This window comes from Folsomia candida, unplaced genomic scaffold, assembly GCF_002217175.1.
Source record: "Folsomia candida strain VU population unplaced genomic scaffold, ASM221717v1 Fcan01_Sc001, whole genome shotgun sequence".
Taxonomy (NCBI): domain Eukaryota; kingdom Metazoa; phylum Arthropoda; class Collembola; order Entomobryomorpha; family Isotomidae; genus Folsomia; species Folsomia candida.
This window is the reverse complement of record NW_019091193.1, coordinates 4,527,409-4,541,172: the sequence shown is the minus strand read 5'-3', so window position 1 is coordinate 4,541,172 and position 13,764 is coordinate 4,527,409. Positions and strand designations below refer to the sequence as shown.

Below are 13,764 nucleotides of genomic sequence, written 5' to 3'. Positions count from 1 at the left end.
AGGGGGAGGATCCAATCAACTTTTGGGGTCACTCGGACCACCATGTCAGGGGGTGTGGTCGGGAAAAAAGTAAATTTTTACTAAAATCGAATCTATAGATGAAATACGGTGATATTAAGTATTCCCTCGGGGTGGCACACCCCCTCCAACCTGGGGGTGTGGTCAGGGGCAATATGAGATTTTACTGAAATTTAATCTGTACATGCAATACAATGAAATTAAGTATTCCTCAGCTAGGGTTCAGTGAGACAATCTATAGATTCGATTTTAGTAAAAAATTTACTTTTTTCCCGACCACACCCCCTGACATGGTGGTCCGAGTGACCCTAAAAGTTGATTGGATCCTCCCCCTGGGGTCGTATGTATGATGCCGCAAACCAATCTCCATTATCTCGATCCGTTCAATATCATAGTATGTACCATGACATTTTTAAGTGTGCAGCCAAAAAGTCGAACAGCCAATCGCTGACTTTCCATGGTTTGGAGGGATGCGCCACATCCGAGCCATATCTCTCACACTGTGTGACGAGAAGGAGGAGAATTTGGGGTTGAGTTTTTTCCCAGTCTCAACCTTCTCTCTCGCTTTTCAAAATACATTGTTCGCCTATCTCCAAACTTCGCATCGACCTTGTGGGGGGGAGAGGGGGAAATCGGGCAAAAAGAGCTTATTAATTGATAAAGATATTTTTTTTGAATTTTTCTACGTTGGTCCCAAATTTTTTCGTCCACGGAGAGTACCTCTGCGTAGATTTTAAAGTTGCATAAGCTTCAATGTGTTTATTAAAATCTACGCAGAGGTACTCTCCGTGGACGAAAAAATTTGGGACTAACGTAGAAAAATTCAAAAAAAATTATCTTTATCAATTAATAAGCTCTTTTTGCCCGATTTCCCCCTCTCCCCCCCACAAGGTCGATGCGAAGTTTCGAGATAGCGAGCAATGTATTTTGCAAAGCGAGAGAGAAGGTTGAGACTAGGAAAAAACTCAAAACCCGGAATTTTTTCTCCTCTGGTGAAGAGCAGCGATAAGAGGGTAGCACCTTCCTTACCGCAACCGCTTAAGGGGGTTACTAAAATTATCATCGGCGACAGGAGATTCCTCATGGAAGAGAAATACAAGATCTCTCATATATGGAGATTCCTGTTACCTTGTTAGATCTATTCACACCACATGCTAAAAATGAATACAACCTGTTTCGATAGGGTCCAGAATATGTTTATGATTCCGTGACATCATTTTTGGACAACTCCAAAGAATGTCATTTTGTGTTATTCAGTTCGCCTCGCCCCGTTGATGCTGCGAATCTGGGTTTTTGGTTTTTATACTCCTGCTGACTTTTGTTTTCACATTTTGCATTTTGCATTTGATTTTAATTTTTATCAAAATCCTGACAATAATTCAGTGAAATTTGAATAACTGAAATTATCAATTTAAGTATACTCGTCACAATACACGCTGCTTAAACTTATTCAGTACAACATCAGACAGACATCCTGCCACACTTTCGTTTTTCACATTCTAAAATGATTAGTTGTTTTTTTATTTATAACTCACAAAAAATTGTGGTAATATATAAATTGTGAGTTGTAAAATTAGCTAAATGATGGCCTCATTTGGGAAGATGGGCAGCACTAAAATAATCAGGATCAATCTCCCAGAATGTATTGAATTAGAGTGGAAATTATTAAAATATTTAAAGACTTTTAAAAAGTGCTGGACCTGTTTGGGTGACAATGACAATAATAATAATTACTTAAAGCCTGGTCTTGATGACAAGGTCCATGTAAAGATGGAACGCCTACTACAGAGGGAGACCACTTTTCGACATATTCTTCTTCTTTTGACCAGAAAAGGGGATAAATTTCATCTCGGGATGGCCGATTTTTACCAAAACTGCTGCGCCGCTTGCACGGAAATATTTCAGAATTTATTCAAACTCGAGGAGGAATTGGATAAGGTCCAGGCCAAGATTTTCACTAATTTTGCCCTTTTAAAACGGAAGCGGAGAAAATCGTTGTCGCCGTCATTTGTTATCAAGTTGGAACCAGATAAAAATGTGAGCAGCTTTATGCAACAATTTATTAATTTTTACAGAGTAATTCTGCAAATTATTAATAATTATTTTCAGTCGAGGGTAGTAGAGAGCATGTTTGAGCAAGGAAAAACTGGCGATAATGACTTTGATGGAGACAACACAATGCCGGAAGGAAAGGGAAATGTGAGTCATGTGGGAGTGGCGGTAATAAACTAATAATTGATTGAAATTATATCATATCGTATCGAATTTGTTATATTGTGTTGAATTTACTAAATTGTATTTTCCTTAGGTTGATAGTAATCGTGTCATAGTCATAAAAGAAGAGTCAACTTCCGACCTGGAAGAATTTTATGCCGAGATGATTCAGGAGGAAGATGCAGAAATCGAGCCAAATTTCGACTCAGATTTTATCCCGTTAGTTTTATTAAATTTGTAGAAAGATACTTGCATAAGCATAAACTAAATTAACCTGTATTGTAGTGACAACGACGACGATCGTCACCCTTCTTCAGCTGATGATAATAATGACGATGATGAAGACACCCCCACAGATCCAGACTTCATTTTTAAATCCCCCAGAAAAACTGAGCGAACAACTCGCCCTTCTTCCAAACCTTATCAACCTCGTGTTCTAAAGTACCCCAAAGTCGACCCTGACAACATCGTCTGTCCTACATGTCCACATCCCACCGACGCGGCTGTCCCCCCTCACAAATTCGCCAGTATTCGGCAGTACAGGTACCACTACGATCAAAACCATCTCGGCCTCCACACCCGAAAGCGAATTCCTCACCCCTGCCCCCACTGCGACCATTCGTTCAAGAGGAAACCCCAACTCTTCCGCCACATCTTTGAAACCCACCCTTCAAACTACAACCGTAGTCCATTCCCCTGTTCGGCTTGTGGGAAAGTGCTTTCCAGCAAATATGCCCTCGCCGGACATGAGCGCATCGTCTGCCAAGTCCCCGCTGACAAGACCTCATACAAGATATCCATTTACGCATGCGAATTTCAAGGTTGTCCCGCCCAGTTTTACACAAAACAAGGCCTCACTAGCCACACTGAGACACACACCGGCGCTAACAACATTGCGTGTGACAAGTGTGGAGCCACCTTCAGCCGACTAGAATCCCTTCACGGTCATGTAAAACATTCTTGTCAATATGGGGATCGCATACCTCGCCGTAAAGCTAAAAATTCAAATTCACAGCCGTCAGTCTCGTTCAAATGTCCGCATTGCAATCGCAGCTACCAGATGAGATTTGCATACGAGAAACACCTGAAAATCTGCAAAGTTTCAAGGCCTGCAACCAAACCGAGAGGAATTTGTCATATTTGCGGCAAGTCAATGTTCCTCATCGAGCTGAAAACCCACAAAAGAAAGGTGCACGATGGGGTGAAAAACAATATTTGCAAATATTGTGGCAAGGGCTTCTTCAATATCCACACTTTGAAGATACACACGGCCAACGTGCACGAGCCGAAGGGCGTCCCCAAGGAGAGAAAGTACGTCTGCGAAGTTTGCGGAAAGGCTTTTCGGGACACGGGGAATTTATCCGATCACAAGAAGCGGGTGCATTTAAAACTGTATCGATTTTCCTGTCACTACTGCGGGATGAAATTTTGGCACAAGAACGACATTAGAAAACATTTCAAAGGACATGAAAATAAGGGTGTAGCAGTAATGGAGTTTGATGAGTTTATACGAATTTCAAAGCTTCCGGAGAGAGTTACGAGTGAAGAAGGTTTATCCTCTCCACCCCTTGAGTCATCCGAAGGTGTCGGTTTATCGTAACTTGGTAAATTGGCAGAGGGAGGCACATGTATAAATTAAAAAATTAATTTTGTACTCGTGAAAGACTAAAATAAAACTCATACACAATGGAAATTGGATACATACATAATGTGATTTTAATTTGAGACTACCTATTGCATCGTGTACACTGCGTGTATGTAGGCAGTGTACAATTCACCAGTAGTAACTTTGTTGTAAACTACAGCAAGAATCATTTTGTCCACGTGCTTCCTCGGCGTCATGATAATTCGCGTCTTTATAGTACACTTTTTCAGTCCTCTGCCTCTTGGGCGCTTCTAATTTGTGGAATATTATATACTGTGAACGTCATCCCTCCGAAAATGAGATTCAAGAAGTGCATACAAATGCACGGATGCATAATTACTCAATGGAGGTCATTTCGTTTGTTTCAAAATATGTAAAGTATATACTTATACGTTCATCATGGCTAAAGATAGGTTTTTGGGTTTATTGTAACGAAACGAAATTTAACAAAATTCTTCTCTGAGTTGAAACTTGTATAAGAACAGTTATATGTATGCAATATGTAACAGTATAAGTAGCTAAATATTATAACTCATTGTTGATGATACAAGCATGTTTATGAAAGGATGTCTATAGTAATTTATCTGTAGACTGCAATTCTGCATCCAGTTACTAGTCAATGCTTATTGATACGTGAATTTCCTACGTACAAACATAAATGTGAATGCATGTATGTAAGACTGAATTGGCATTGCTAATTTACCAATTGTATGTACGTACGTATGTATGTAAGTACTTCGATCAATTAATCCAGAGATGACTAGTCCTAATTTATTCCTCGTAAAGCATACTGTATGTAGATAAGTTTGTACTTGGAAATTCATATACGTATGTATGTAATACATACATACATACATACATACTATGTATGTATTACTTGTGCTTAGCACTTAACTGACCATAAAATTATTGGAGATTGCTACATATTTACATACATGTCACCCCAAAGTATAATCTTTCGTGTAAGTAATTAAATGTTGAAAAAATACTCCACACTGTGATATCTGTAATTGTTTATTGTGATAATTCATACTAATTATAGTATCCAAATAAGTGAAATGTTGGCAGGTTTGTGTAAGAACTTTAGGTCAATCAAAAAATGTATCTATTACGCCGTTATTTTGGAATTTAAATAAGACCTTTCTAAATTCCTAGTAAGATTACTTACCTAAATACATACATATTTATCCTCAATTATTATTTAACAGTGCAAACCGTTGTACAATTTTTATGAACTAATTCTAAGTAATTCTACGTAACATTTGTTGGAACATAGGTCACAAAATGTCAGTTAATTACACCCTCTATGACGACAAATTCCACAAGTGCGACGAAACACGCTTTCGAAGTGGAACATGCAAGACATTTACAATCGATGCAGGGAAATGCATGAACCATGAATTTTATGACAATATGGTTTCCTCAATTAATACATTAGGTAATTGTATAATTATTTGGGAATATGCTGACTGTACGGGCGATTCAACGAGAATTGGACCCGGATCTCCCCATCATGATAATCTTAGCCCTCTCAAAATGAGTGATGGAAGGAGTTGGGATGATCAAATGTCTTCAATTAGCGTTTGTCCCCCGAACAGTTGTGGCTCGAGTACTTTTAAGTGTACTGATAAAACGTGTATCGAAATTGGTTTCGTATGCGATGGAGAATACGATTGCAAGGGTGGTGAAGACGAATTCAATTGTTCACGAACCTGGGAATCACAACAGATTTACGAATTACTACAAAATTCTAGGAGATTACAAGAATCAATGTCACCGAGCCAGTCAACTACTGAAGACGTGGAAATATCGTCAGCACCCGTAAGTGTTCAGATGCCAAGCCAGAGTTTGACCATATTTCTTAAAAGATAAGATTATTCTGCATTAAATTTTTGTCGACTTAACACAAAACAAGTACACTTTAACTTTACATACTTTAGCCCATTCCACGGGGGCATTAGTAATTTAGTATTCAGATATACTTTTGTGCATTCGCCGTTATTTGAAAAAAATTGAAGTTGACTTCTAGACAAGCATGACTATTCGTAGTACGAAACCCCTGGCTTGGTATAAAAATTACATAATATTTAAAAATATATATTTCTAACAAATTAAGGAGGAAACACCCACATCCACAATACCCGTTACTAATTGCTCAATCAATGAAACATATTGCGAACGAGATGCAAAATGTATTCCAGTCAGCAATAATTCTTCAAATTGTGGAGAGGCAGAGATTAAAGGCACTGATAAAAAAAACATAATCAATTGATTATAAAATCTTTTTTAAGCCCATTAATTCAAACATTTCCCATTTCACCTTAGATGGGAATCATGACTTCGATTTATTATTTCTTACCATGGGGACCATACTAACCATCATAGTTTTTACCATTCTTGGAATCTGCATTGCAGTCTTTGTTAGGCAAAGAAAGAACAAGGCATCCATTACGTCACCATCGGGTAAGCTACATATATACATACTTATTTTAACTTATTTACTTACATAAAGTGCATAACAGTGTTTATATGATAAATTTAAACAAATAATGTCTCGTCTTAATAAATTTAAACATTAATTTTGTACATGATCATGACAGCTACAATCCCACTACATCAAATCTCTCGTAAATTGCAACTCCTCCTCCCCCCACCTCACCCTCTTTTTCCTTTAACACCTCCTTGGAAAACTCATCCTTCCTTAATCTGTCTTGCCCTCCTGGGCGAAGGATTTTTCGGAAAAGTGTACCAAGTTGAAGATCAAAGCGCAATTGTTCCCACGACCGGGTACGCTATCAAATGTGTCGACATGCTAAAAACGCTGGGGAGCTGCAGTGGTCCTTCTTCTTCATCGATTAGTACAACGCCTCTGCCCCCTGAAAGCAGTGGCATAGTAATTGACCTGCAAAACTATATGACCATCCTTCTCAACGAGATGGAAATCATGGACCAACTAACGTGTGACCATGTCGTTCGGTACTATGGTTGCTGGGCAGAAGCGGAAGACTGTAGTCAGATCCTCTTATCAAAGTCTCGATTAGAGTCATATATCCACGAACTTATCGAGCATTGCAATAATGCCATGTCATCTAGTCAAAATTCGCCCCTGAGTCACATCTTTATCAGGATGGAACTATGCCACACCACTTTGAAACATTATTTGCAAGTGTGCTCCGAAGAGGGAGGAGATGACGGTCAGGATATTATTCAACAGATTGCGACTGGGCTTCACTATGTACACACGAAAGGTTACATTCATCGGGATATTAAACCAGGAAATATATTTTGTAAGGTAGAATCGTCTGGGACTTTTACTTGGAAAATTGGTGACTTTGGGTTAGCAGTGATGAGCAGAGAGGACGGAAATGTTGGGGTGGCTGGGACTTATCTTTATCAAAGTCCGGAAATGAGGAGTCAATTGAGGTACACAGTTAAGACGGATTTGTACAGTTTGGGATTAGTTGGGGTAGAAATTTTACACAAAGATGGGAAGAATTTGGATAGATTTGCAGTTTTCTCCGACTTGCGAGGGTTTAGTGGGGTTGAGCGACGTAACTATTTGAATAATTGTTGTAAGGGGAAGTTTGGAAAAGTGATCAAAATTGTTAACCAGGTGTTAAATGTAGATCCAGATAGTCGTATTTGCTCAGAGAAGTTTTGTAACTTGCTGAAATATTTAGATACAAATGGAACGCGTAATTAATACGACAAATCTGCAAATTGTGCCCAACGTGAATCGCTCGCGTTGAACGAAATGAATGAATAGTGATGATGATCTGATGAAAACTCGTACAATAAATGTAACATTTCTATTCTAGGAAATGTCCTTTTATACCGCTAAAATCTATGCGCATATTTTTTAGTGTATATATATACCTTCTATAATTTAGAGCACATGAAATTTCTACAATAATTTGTAGATTTCCGCTTATGTACAAGAGATACAATGTGTATATTTGTCAAATATTATATAATAAAATTTTCTCTTATATGGGAACTCAAATAAAACTACAATTAAAATTGCATAATTACACCTGTTAATTATTACGTATTTTAGTATTATCAGAGTAACGAAAAAACATGAAATTGCTCTTTGATTTTGAAATACAAATCATTCTAATTTAATTTTTCTGAAAGTGTGCCTGTGTACTTTTAATGATAACTTACGTATTAAATAAAACGTACATTTAATTTCTATTAAATACTTAATCAATTTCCTCTTAAAAAACGTACTTGATGATGGGACCGTACGTAAAGGAAGTGATGGATATTTTCCTGGGAATTTGAACTCCCGGGGTGACCCACATGCCTCGTACTGTAAGTAATGTGAAAAGGATATGACCAGAAATGTGTACCACGCTTTATGCACGGTCCCAATACGGTTCTTATTGTGCTTGTTTCTTGCATTTCTTACGTCAATCGTAATTTATGTACGTGTATGTAAATACGCAGTTATTAAGTCATATTCACCCGAAGCTTATGTACAAATGAGTCACCGAATATTACTTTCTGTTATCATAGGAATCTGATTTGGGAACAATTTTCGCTTCAAATTTTAATGAACCACAACTCACTGATCCAGTCCAAGGAAGCATCGTGAAGTCCTTGGGTCTAAAAGTGATAGCTCGCCTATTTCTCAAAATTCATGAAGATAAAAACTATCCAAGATAGATTTTAATGATACAAATGCTTATACTTTTTGAAACCATAGTAACAAATTAGCACAATTATACCCACAATTTGGACAGATTTGACGGAAATTGGATTATTTTCACTAGCCACATCATTGAGCAAAATAATAAGTCATGGATGGTAACATTTAAATGTCAATAAATATCGTTCAACCATTCCAAATGTAATGTTATCATGCTCTATAAAAATTTATTTACTAAATACATACATACATCAGCGTTTAATCATAATAATTATGCATGCACACCTAGCTGTAGATATATTCACAATATTGAAGCGTTTTATTAAATTCCTAATTAAATACTACCATCCGGTTTTGGCACAAGTATACTTTGCGGAACTGAAAACGGTCCACCGCGACCGTACACCCCTTTTCCTCGGACAGTGAACGAGTGACGTTTTCCTCTCTCGACCTATAGTAAGAAATACTTGATTAACTGTCAATTGAAAAAGCATGTAAACGTCTATAATAAAGATTTTCTGTAGCCCGAGCCAGTCAATTTATTAAATATCAATATCTAACGTGCTTTGGTCATCTTCCTGCGATTACTTTGATATATTTTTTTGCAAAACGATATCATAATTTTGCACCACTTTTCCAAAATGAGAAAATTTTGTCTTAATTTTGTCAGCCTAAATTCTAAATATTTAGTCTTTTTAAAGATACTTGGACAGACGAAAATTATGGTCCCAAACATAAACCCTGGCTCGGGCTGAGAACGTAATTTAATTAAATATCACGTACGGTTTTCATCGTGAAAGTATTCAATTCCGGAAAAGGTTTAGCATTTACTTCCGCAATTCGTTTCCATTCTTCCTTCCCGGCCTTGGACTTGTATAAGGAGAAAATTTCGTACCCCGCCATGTCAACTGCAGCCACGGATTGAGGCATTTGCCACGACAGAGTTATCCCTCCAGTACGATTTCTCGCTAAAGAGAGGGATGGTCGAACGTGGGTCAGTTTTGGCGAGGCATTTGGTAAATATGGGACCTGAAATTGAATATGATTAATAATTATGCAAATTTATTTAGTAATTTGATGCTTACCAATTGTAATATTCTTCCAGAATTGGGTTCTTGCATAACTTGATACGTCACATTATTAGTTTGTCGCGGTACGTGATTCTGCCTGCCTGGAGTGGTTGATAAACTCATGGGATCAGCATTCTTTTTCGGATTGCTTAAAGTATTCGGGGATGTTTTATGGATGAAATTGGTAGATCGAGACACAGCTTCCGCCACTACAAAGGATATTGGTTAAGTTATTAATTAACTGTTTTTTAAATTTACGTTACGATAATTGTATACATACATAAATAATATTTGTTGGTTTCACTTCATTTAGAACTGGATCTTATTGAAAAAATCTAGACATGTTTTTCAGAAAGCCTAAATTCGAATTTTATACAAAAAAACGATTTGTTTTTTCAGAGGATCAAAAGTTACAGAAAAACCCGGATACTGAATTGCTCAAAAACTGTCGTTAAAACAAATCGAAGAAGTAATCCAACCCATATTATTTATTACGGATGACTTAATCTCACCAATTTTCGACCGAGTTGTACCATTTTTCGCTGGAGGTTTTGGGTACTGTGAAATATCAGTCTGCGTCTCTGCTTGACATACGGGCGTTGAATTTGTTTGACACGACCGAGTTACGAGATTTTGCTTGGGGGCGATCGCTTTTTGTTGTGCTAATTTTGAAGGCGCTTTCCCCGTGTCGACTTGGAGTCCAACACTTCGATACAGCTTGATCGGTCTTAATATGCTTCTGGTATTTTCGGCTTTTAGTGCTTCGTGTAAAAGGAGTGACACGGCTTTTTCCATTTCCATTACCTATTTGTGTAGATAAAATTTCCAGATTAGAATAATTAGTGAAGAAACAATCTAAATTTATCTCCTTAAGCGAAGAGAGCATTTGAATTAATATTGAGCAACTCGGTTATTTTGCAATGATTTTTATAATTCCCAGCATCTAATAATTATGTGCAAGTCTTCTACGCCCTCGTTGTCTGTATGAATATGCATTACATTGTGTACATTTTTTTGGTAATTTGTATCTTCAAGTTTCTCTTTTGAAGTTTAAGAGAGAAATTTAACTAGAATGGTTCAATATGTATGTTGTACGACATAATTTCACGACTTTGCCCATAATTTCTAAACCTTATTAAATAAGGCTTATGTAAAAAGATTTGTTTTTAAGTGTTAAATAATATGATTATGAAAATTACTTAAAAAATTGATCCTGAAAGGTTTTGCATTGATTGTTAAATTTTCACTATGACATGCAAACTTGCTATATATATTGCTGACTATTGTAATGTAACCCCATAAGCTTCAGCATTGAGCTATCTTTCTGAAATTAAAACAATTTTCATGTGTCCCTTTGGAATACTAGCAAACTTTTCCATTTGCAATTTCAACGACGATAATTTAAATACCGTGAATGTAACTCAGGAATCTCCTCAGCGGCGGGAATACAATTACAGACTTAAAAAAATCTCCATCATCAAAACGCACTAATAACGTACTGTTTTTGCTGAAAACCAACTAAAAAATCGATCAGAAATTAGTTCCAGTGTGGCCCACACTGGAACATAAATATGTGATTAATCAAACCAAAAGCGTAAAAAAATGAGACACAAAACTAAATATATACGCGTTTATGAGATTTTGAATTTTACTAAAAAATAATTGATCAATTGCCATGCACTTTAATTACCACTTGACCTGAAGTCAAATGCTAATTAAGACTATCTTCCTAACCTATTTATGTAAATGTTAATGAGTTTTCCATGAACTTTGCACTAAACCCAATTATGTATCTCTCATTTCAATAAATTATCACATTTTACTAAAAACACTAAGGTAAAACTAAAATGAGGACAATCCTTCTACGTATTTGTACAAATTACGCAGATACATCTGAATCAATTAGGTACACGTGGACTTTGACCATTTAACCACTTCATGTACCTACGACCCACAGTTCAACTTTACAAGCAATCCACTTGACACAAAATTATGTAATGCCGTGAAATCACTAAAAATCCAAACACAAAATTTTGTCCATCAATATCCCATTTTCTACTTTACAATGTACCAAAAAGTGTTACTGTTCAAAAACCGTACCTGTTTACCCAGCGCAATAACTCTGTCTTTAAGTCGATCTCTTTGTTTTTCAAGGCCCATTATCTTCATCCTGTATTTCCCCTCTTCCGTATCGTGTAATAAAACTTGTGCAACTTTGCACAAGACCAAATCCTCCAACTCTTCTCGGCTCATTCTCTTAACTTCAACTTTATTAGGCGAGGATAAAATCTGCTTTAAATAATAACTTGAAGAAATTTGACCCTCGTCTAATAAAGGTTCTCCCCGAATTTTTTTGCTTGACGGTGATTCTAAAATTTCATACGGTGCGTCTGCAAAATTAGAAAATATTTTTAGAAAATTTCCACCACCTCGATTGAGACTTATCCGTAAACGATGTACGTTCCACACAAATGTAGACGTACGTAATTTACGAATAACCCCCCAAAACTTATACAAGCTCACAGTTACCATCAAGTGTAATAACTTCTGGGGTAAAACCATCCTTACATTTAGTCGGAGACATTTTGGAATTTATTGGAAAATTTAGCTTATATTACTTAGTCATTTATGGACAAATAAAATTATCAAAAATTGTTCAACTTTTGCTTGTTTGCTGGTTATGCTCAGCTGCCGTAAGCACAAAACGTGATGAACGAAAGGTTGCGTAAAAACTGGATGGAAAGTGTGTTGCAGCACGAAGTTACGAAACTCTCGATCCAATATGAGGACATACAATGAAAAATGTGTGCACCATTTGGTGGAGAGGAAATGCTTGGAAGCATCGTCTTAAAATAGGTGGAAGAGGGACTGCATTGTGCAAGAGAAGGGTAGCTTGAAGACCCTTTTGTATTCCTTGGCGGTTGAGAGGGGTGCACATATTGTGGGAAAAATGGTGGTATGATGGATGCATGTCCCCCGACAAAAAGAGCAGCCTTTTTCACAATTGATGCGTTGGTTTGCAAGGATTGGTGCATTTGAATGCGAGGCGGAGTTTTAAAATTCCTCATTATGATATGTGCCATCGGTTTTTAGAGGGAATTATGAATTGGGATGTTCCTCGGGATTTTGAAAAAGTTTGGGGGCTATGCGGAAGGGATGTGGCGTTAGGCGTTGGACCTTGGTCATCTTGTTCTTATGAAGGTTGACATTGTGGTGGATCATCTTCGGTCGGGGTGAAGAGGTCAAGGGTGCAAAATATGGATGAAATGCTGCACGTATGACCCATGATGTACATAGGAAATATGTGCATATCATATTTGCGCGGATTAGTTAAAGACTCCAAAATTTATGATATTCTGAATTATGCATATCTCTTCAAAAGTCACGTAACCATTATCAGTTGGGAATGAAGAGATGTAAATTTGTTACCCATGGAAACTTTGCATACGCGCTTTACATACCACGGTGTCATCACTTTCATCTAGACGCACAATCAAATTGATGTTTGAATATCTTGTAATTAAGAAGAAGCAACTTGTAAAAATGCAGATTGTTCATTTATTGATCAATTTTACATCAAGGTAAATAATCAGTTTAATTCAAACAAGAATATTTCAGATGGTTGCATCTTTTAATAATCCCTTAAGGGCCCGGGGGAAGATTTACTTGATTTTATGTTAGCAACAATAATTGCCAGGGCCCCAAGATTATTATCGCTCTGTTAGGTTACGACCACAATTAATTGACACCGTTTCTATGGGACACTCACGTTCAAAAGCTTTGGTTTTGTCACTGCTTTTGAAAAAGTTTCCCTCAAGTCCCTCAAGTTTTTGAAAAAAGTTGTTTCTTTTGTTCCATGGATACTCAAAATGCAATTCCTGCCATTAATTTGGCAATTCTAAGCCAATTTGTCCTCACTTTACGACCAAATATCTCCACTGCACAAGAGGGCAGATCGTCAAAAAAAACTCAAGTAAAATCTAAAGATATGATTAACGCATAAAACATAATTTAAAAAATCTGCCCTCTTGTGCATTGCTTAATTTTATCGTCAAAGTTGACGTGATTTCTAAGCAACTTCCCCCAGGCCCTTAATAAATATGTAAAAATATGTATGTATGAACATATTTGTCTGGATAGGTTAGATCATTTACACATGTTGG

At 37.0% G+C, this 13,764-nt stretch overlaps 3 protein-coding genes across 6 annotated transcripts; 2 read left to right on the top strand and 1 right to left on the bottom strand.

The window, feature by feature from the left end:
* Nucleotides 1-1,283: 1,283 nt before the first annotated feature.
* On the top strand, nt 1,284-3,936 carry LOC110841969 (zinc finger protein 358). The gene is made up of 4 exons (XM_022087671.2): nt 1,284-2,055; nt 2,128-2,238; nt 2,327-2,451; nt 2,518-3,936. Exons 1-4 carry the CDS (start codon nt 1,600-1,602, stop codon nt 3,830-3,832), a joined length of 2,007 nt encoding a protein of 668 aa, XP_021943363.1. The 5' UTR covers nt 1,284-1,599; the 3' UTR covers nt 3,833-3,936.
* A 387-nt stretch (nt 3,937-4,323) lies between these two features.
* Nucleotides 4,324-8,680, top strand: LOC118438378. Its single transcript, XM_035858465.1, has 5 exons — nt 4,324-5,031; nt 5,154-5,698; nt 5,994-6,120; nt 6,203-6,340; nt 6,478-8,680. The coding sequence occupies exons 2-5, from the start codon at nt 5,162-5,164 to the stop codon at nt 7,578-7,580; spliced, it is 1,905 nt and encodes a 634-aa protein (XP_035714358.1). The 5' UTR covers nt 4,324-5,031; nt 5,154-5,161; the 3' UTR covers nt 7,581-8,680.
* A 53-nt stretch (nt 8,681-8,733) lies between these two features.
* Nucleotides 8,734-12,417, bottom strand: LOC110860648 (activating transcription factor 7-interacting protein 1). Of its 4 annotated transcripts, XM_022109759.2 has the most exons (7): nt 12,131-12,415; nt 11,985-11,991; nt 11,702-11,862; nt 10,114-10,405; nt 9,617-9,810; nt 9,315-9,560; nt 8,734-8,982 (listed from the first exon to the last, which is right to left on the bottom strand). In XM_022109759.2, exons 1-7 carry the CDS (start codon nt 12,161-12,163, stop codon nt 8,866-8,868), a joined length of 1,050 nt encoding a protein of 349 aa, XP_021965451.1. In that variant the 5' UTR covers nt 12,164-12,415; the 3' UTR covers nt 8,734-8,865. The 4 variants fall into 4 exon arrangements, with proteins under 4 accessions (XP_021965451.1, XP_021965435.1, XP_021965444.1 ...); XM_022109743.2 differs by having other exon boundaries at nt 11,702-11,991; nt 12,131-12,417; XM_022109752.2 differs by having other exon boundaries at nt 11,702-11,991; nt 12,170-12,417.
* Nucleotides 12,418-13,764: the final 1,347 nt, after the last annotated feature.

Excerpts from the sequence above, each read along its gene's own strand:
- LOC110841969 (XM_022087671.2), top strand. The coding sequence starts at position 1,600 with ATGATGGCCTCATTTGGGAAGATGGGCAGCACTAAAATAATCAGGATC. Across the intron at positions 2,056-2,127 it reads AGTTGGAACCAGATAAAAAT|TCGAGGGTAGTAGAGAGCAT; the intron begins GTGAGCAGCTTT and ends AATTATTTTCAG. Across the intron at positions 2,452-2,517 it reads TTCGACTCAGATTTTATCCC|TGACAACGACGACGATCGTC; the intron begins GTTAGTTTTATT and ends CCTGTATTGTAG.
- LOC118438378 (XM_035858465.1), top strand. The coding sequence starts at position 5,162 with ATGTCAGTTAATTACACCCTCTATGACGACAAATTCCACAAGTGCGAC. Across the intron at positions 6,121-6,202 it reads TGGAGAGGCAGAGATTAAAG|ATGGGAATCATGACTTCGAT; the intron begins GCACTGATAAAA and ends ATTTCACCTTAG. Across the intron at positions 6,341-6,477 it reads ATCCATTACGTCACCATCGG|CTACAATCCCACTACATCAA; the intron begins GTAAGCTACATA and ends TGATCATGACAG.
- LOC110860648 (XM_022109743.2), bottom strand. The coding sequence starts at position 12,185 with ATGTCTCCGACTAAATGTAAGGATGGTTTTACCCCAGAAGTTATTACA. Across the intron at positions 9,811-10,113 it reads TACAACTCGGTCGAAAATTG|TGGCGGAAGCTGTGTCTCGA; the intron begins GTGAGATTAAGT and ends TATCCTTTGTAG. Across the intron at positions 9,561-9,616 it reads CTGGAAGAATATTACAATTG|GTCCCATATTTACCAAATGC; the intron begins GTAAGCATCAAA and ends ATTCAATTTCAG.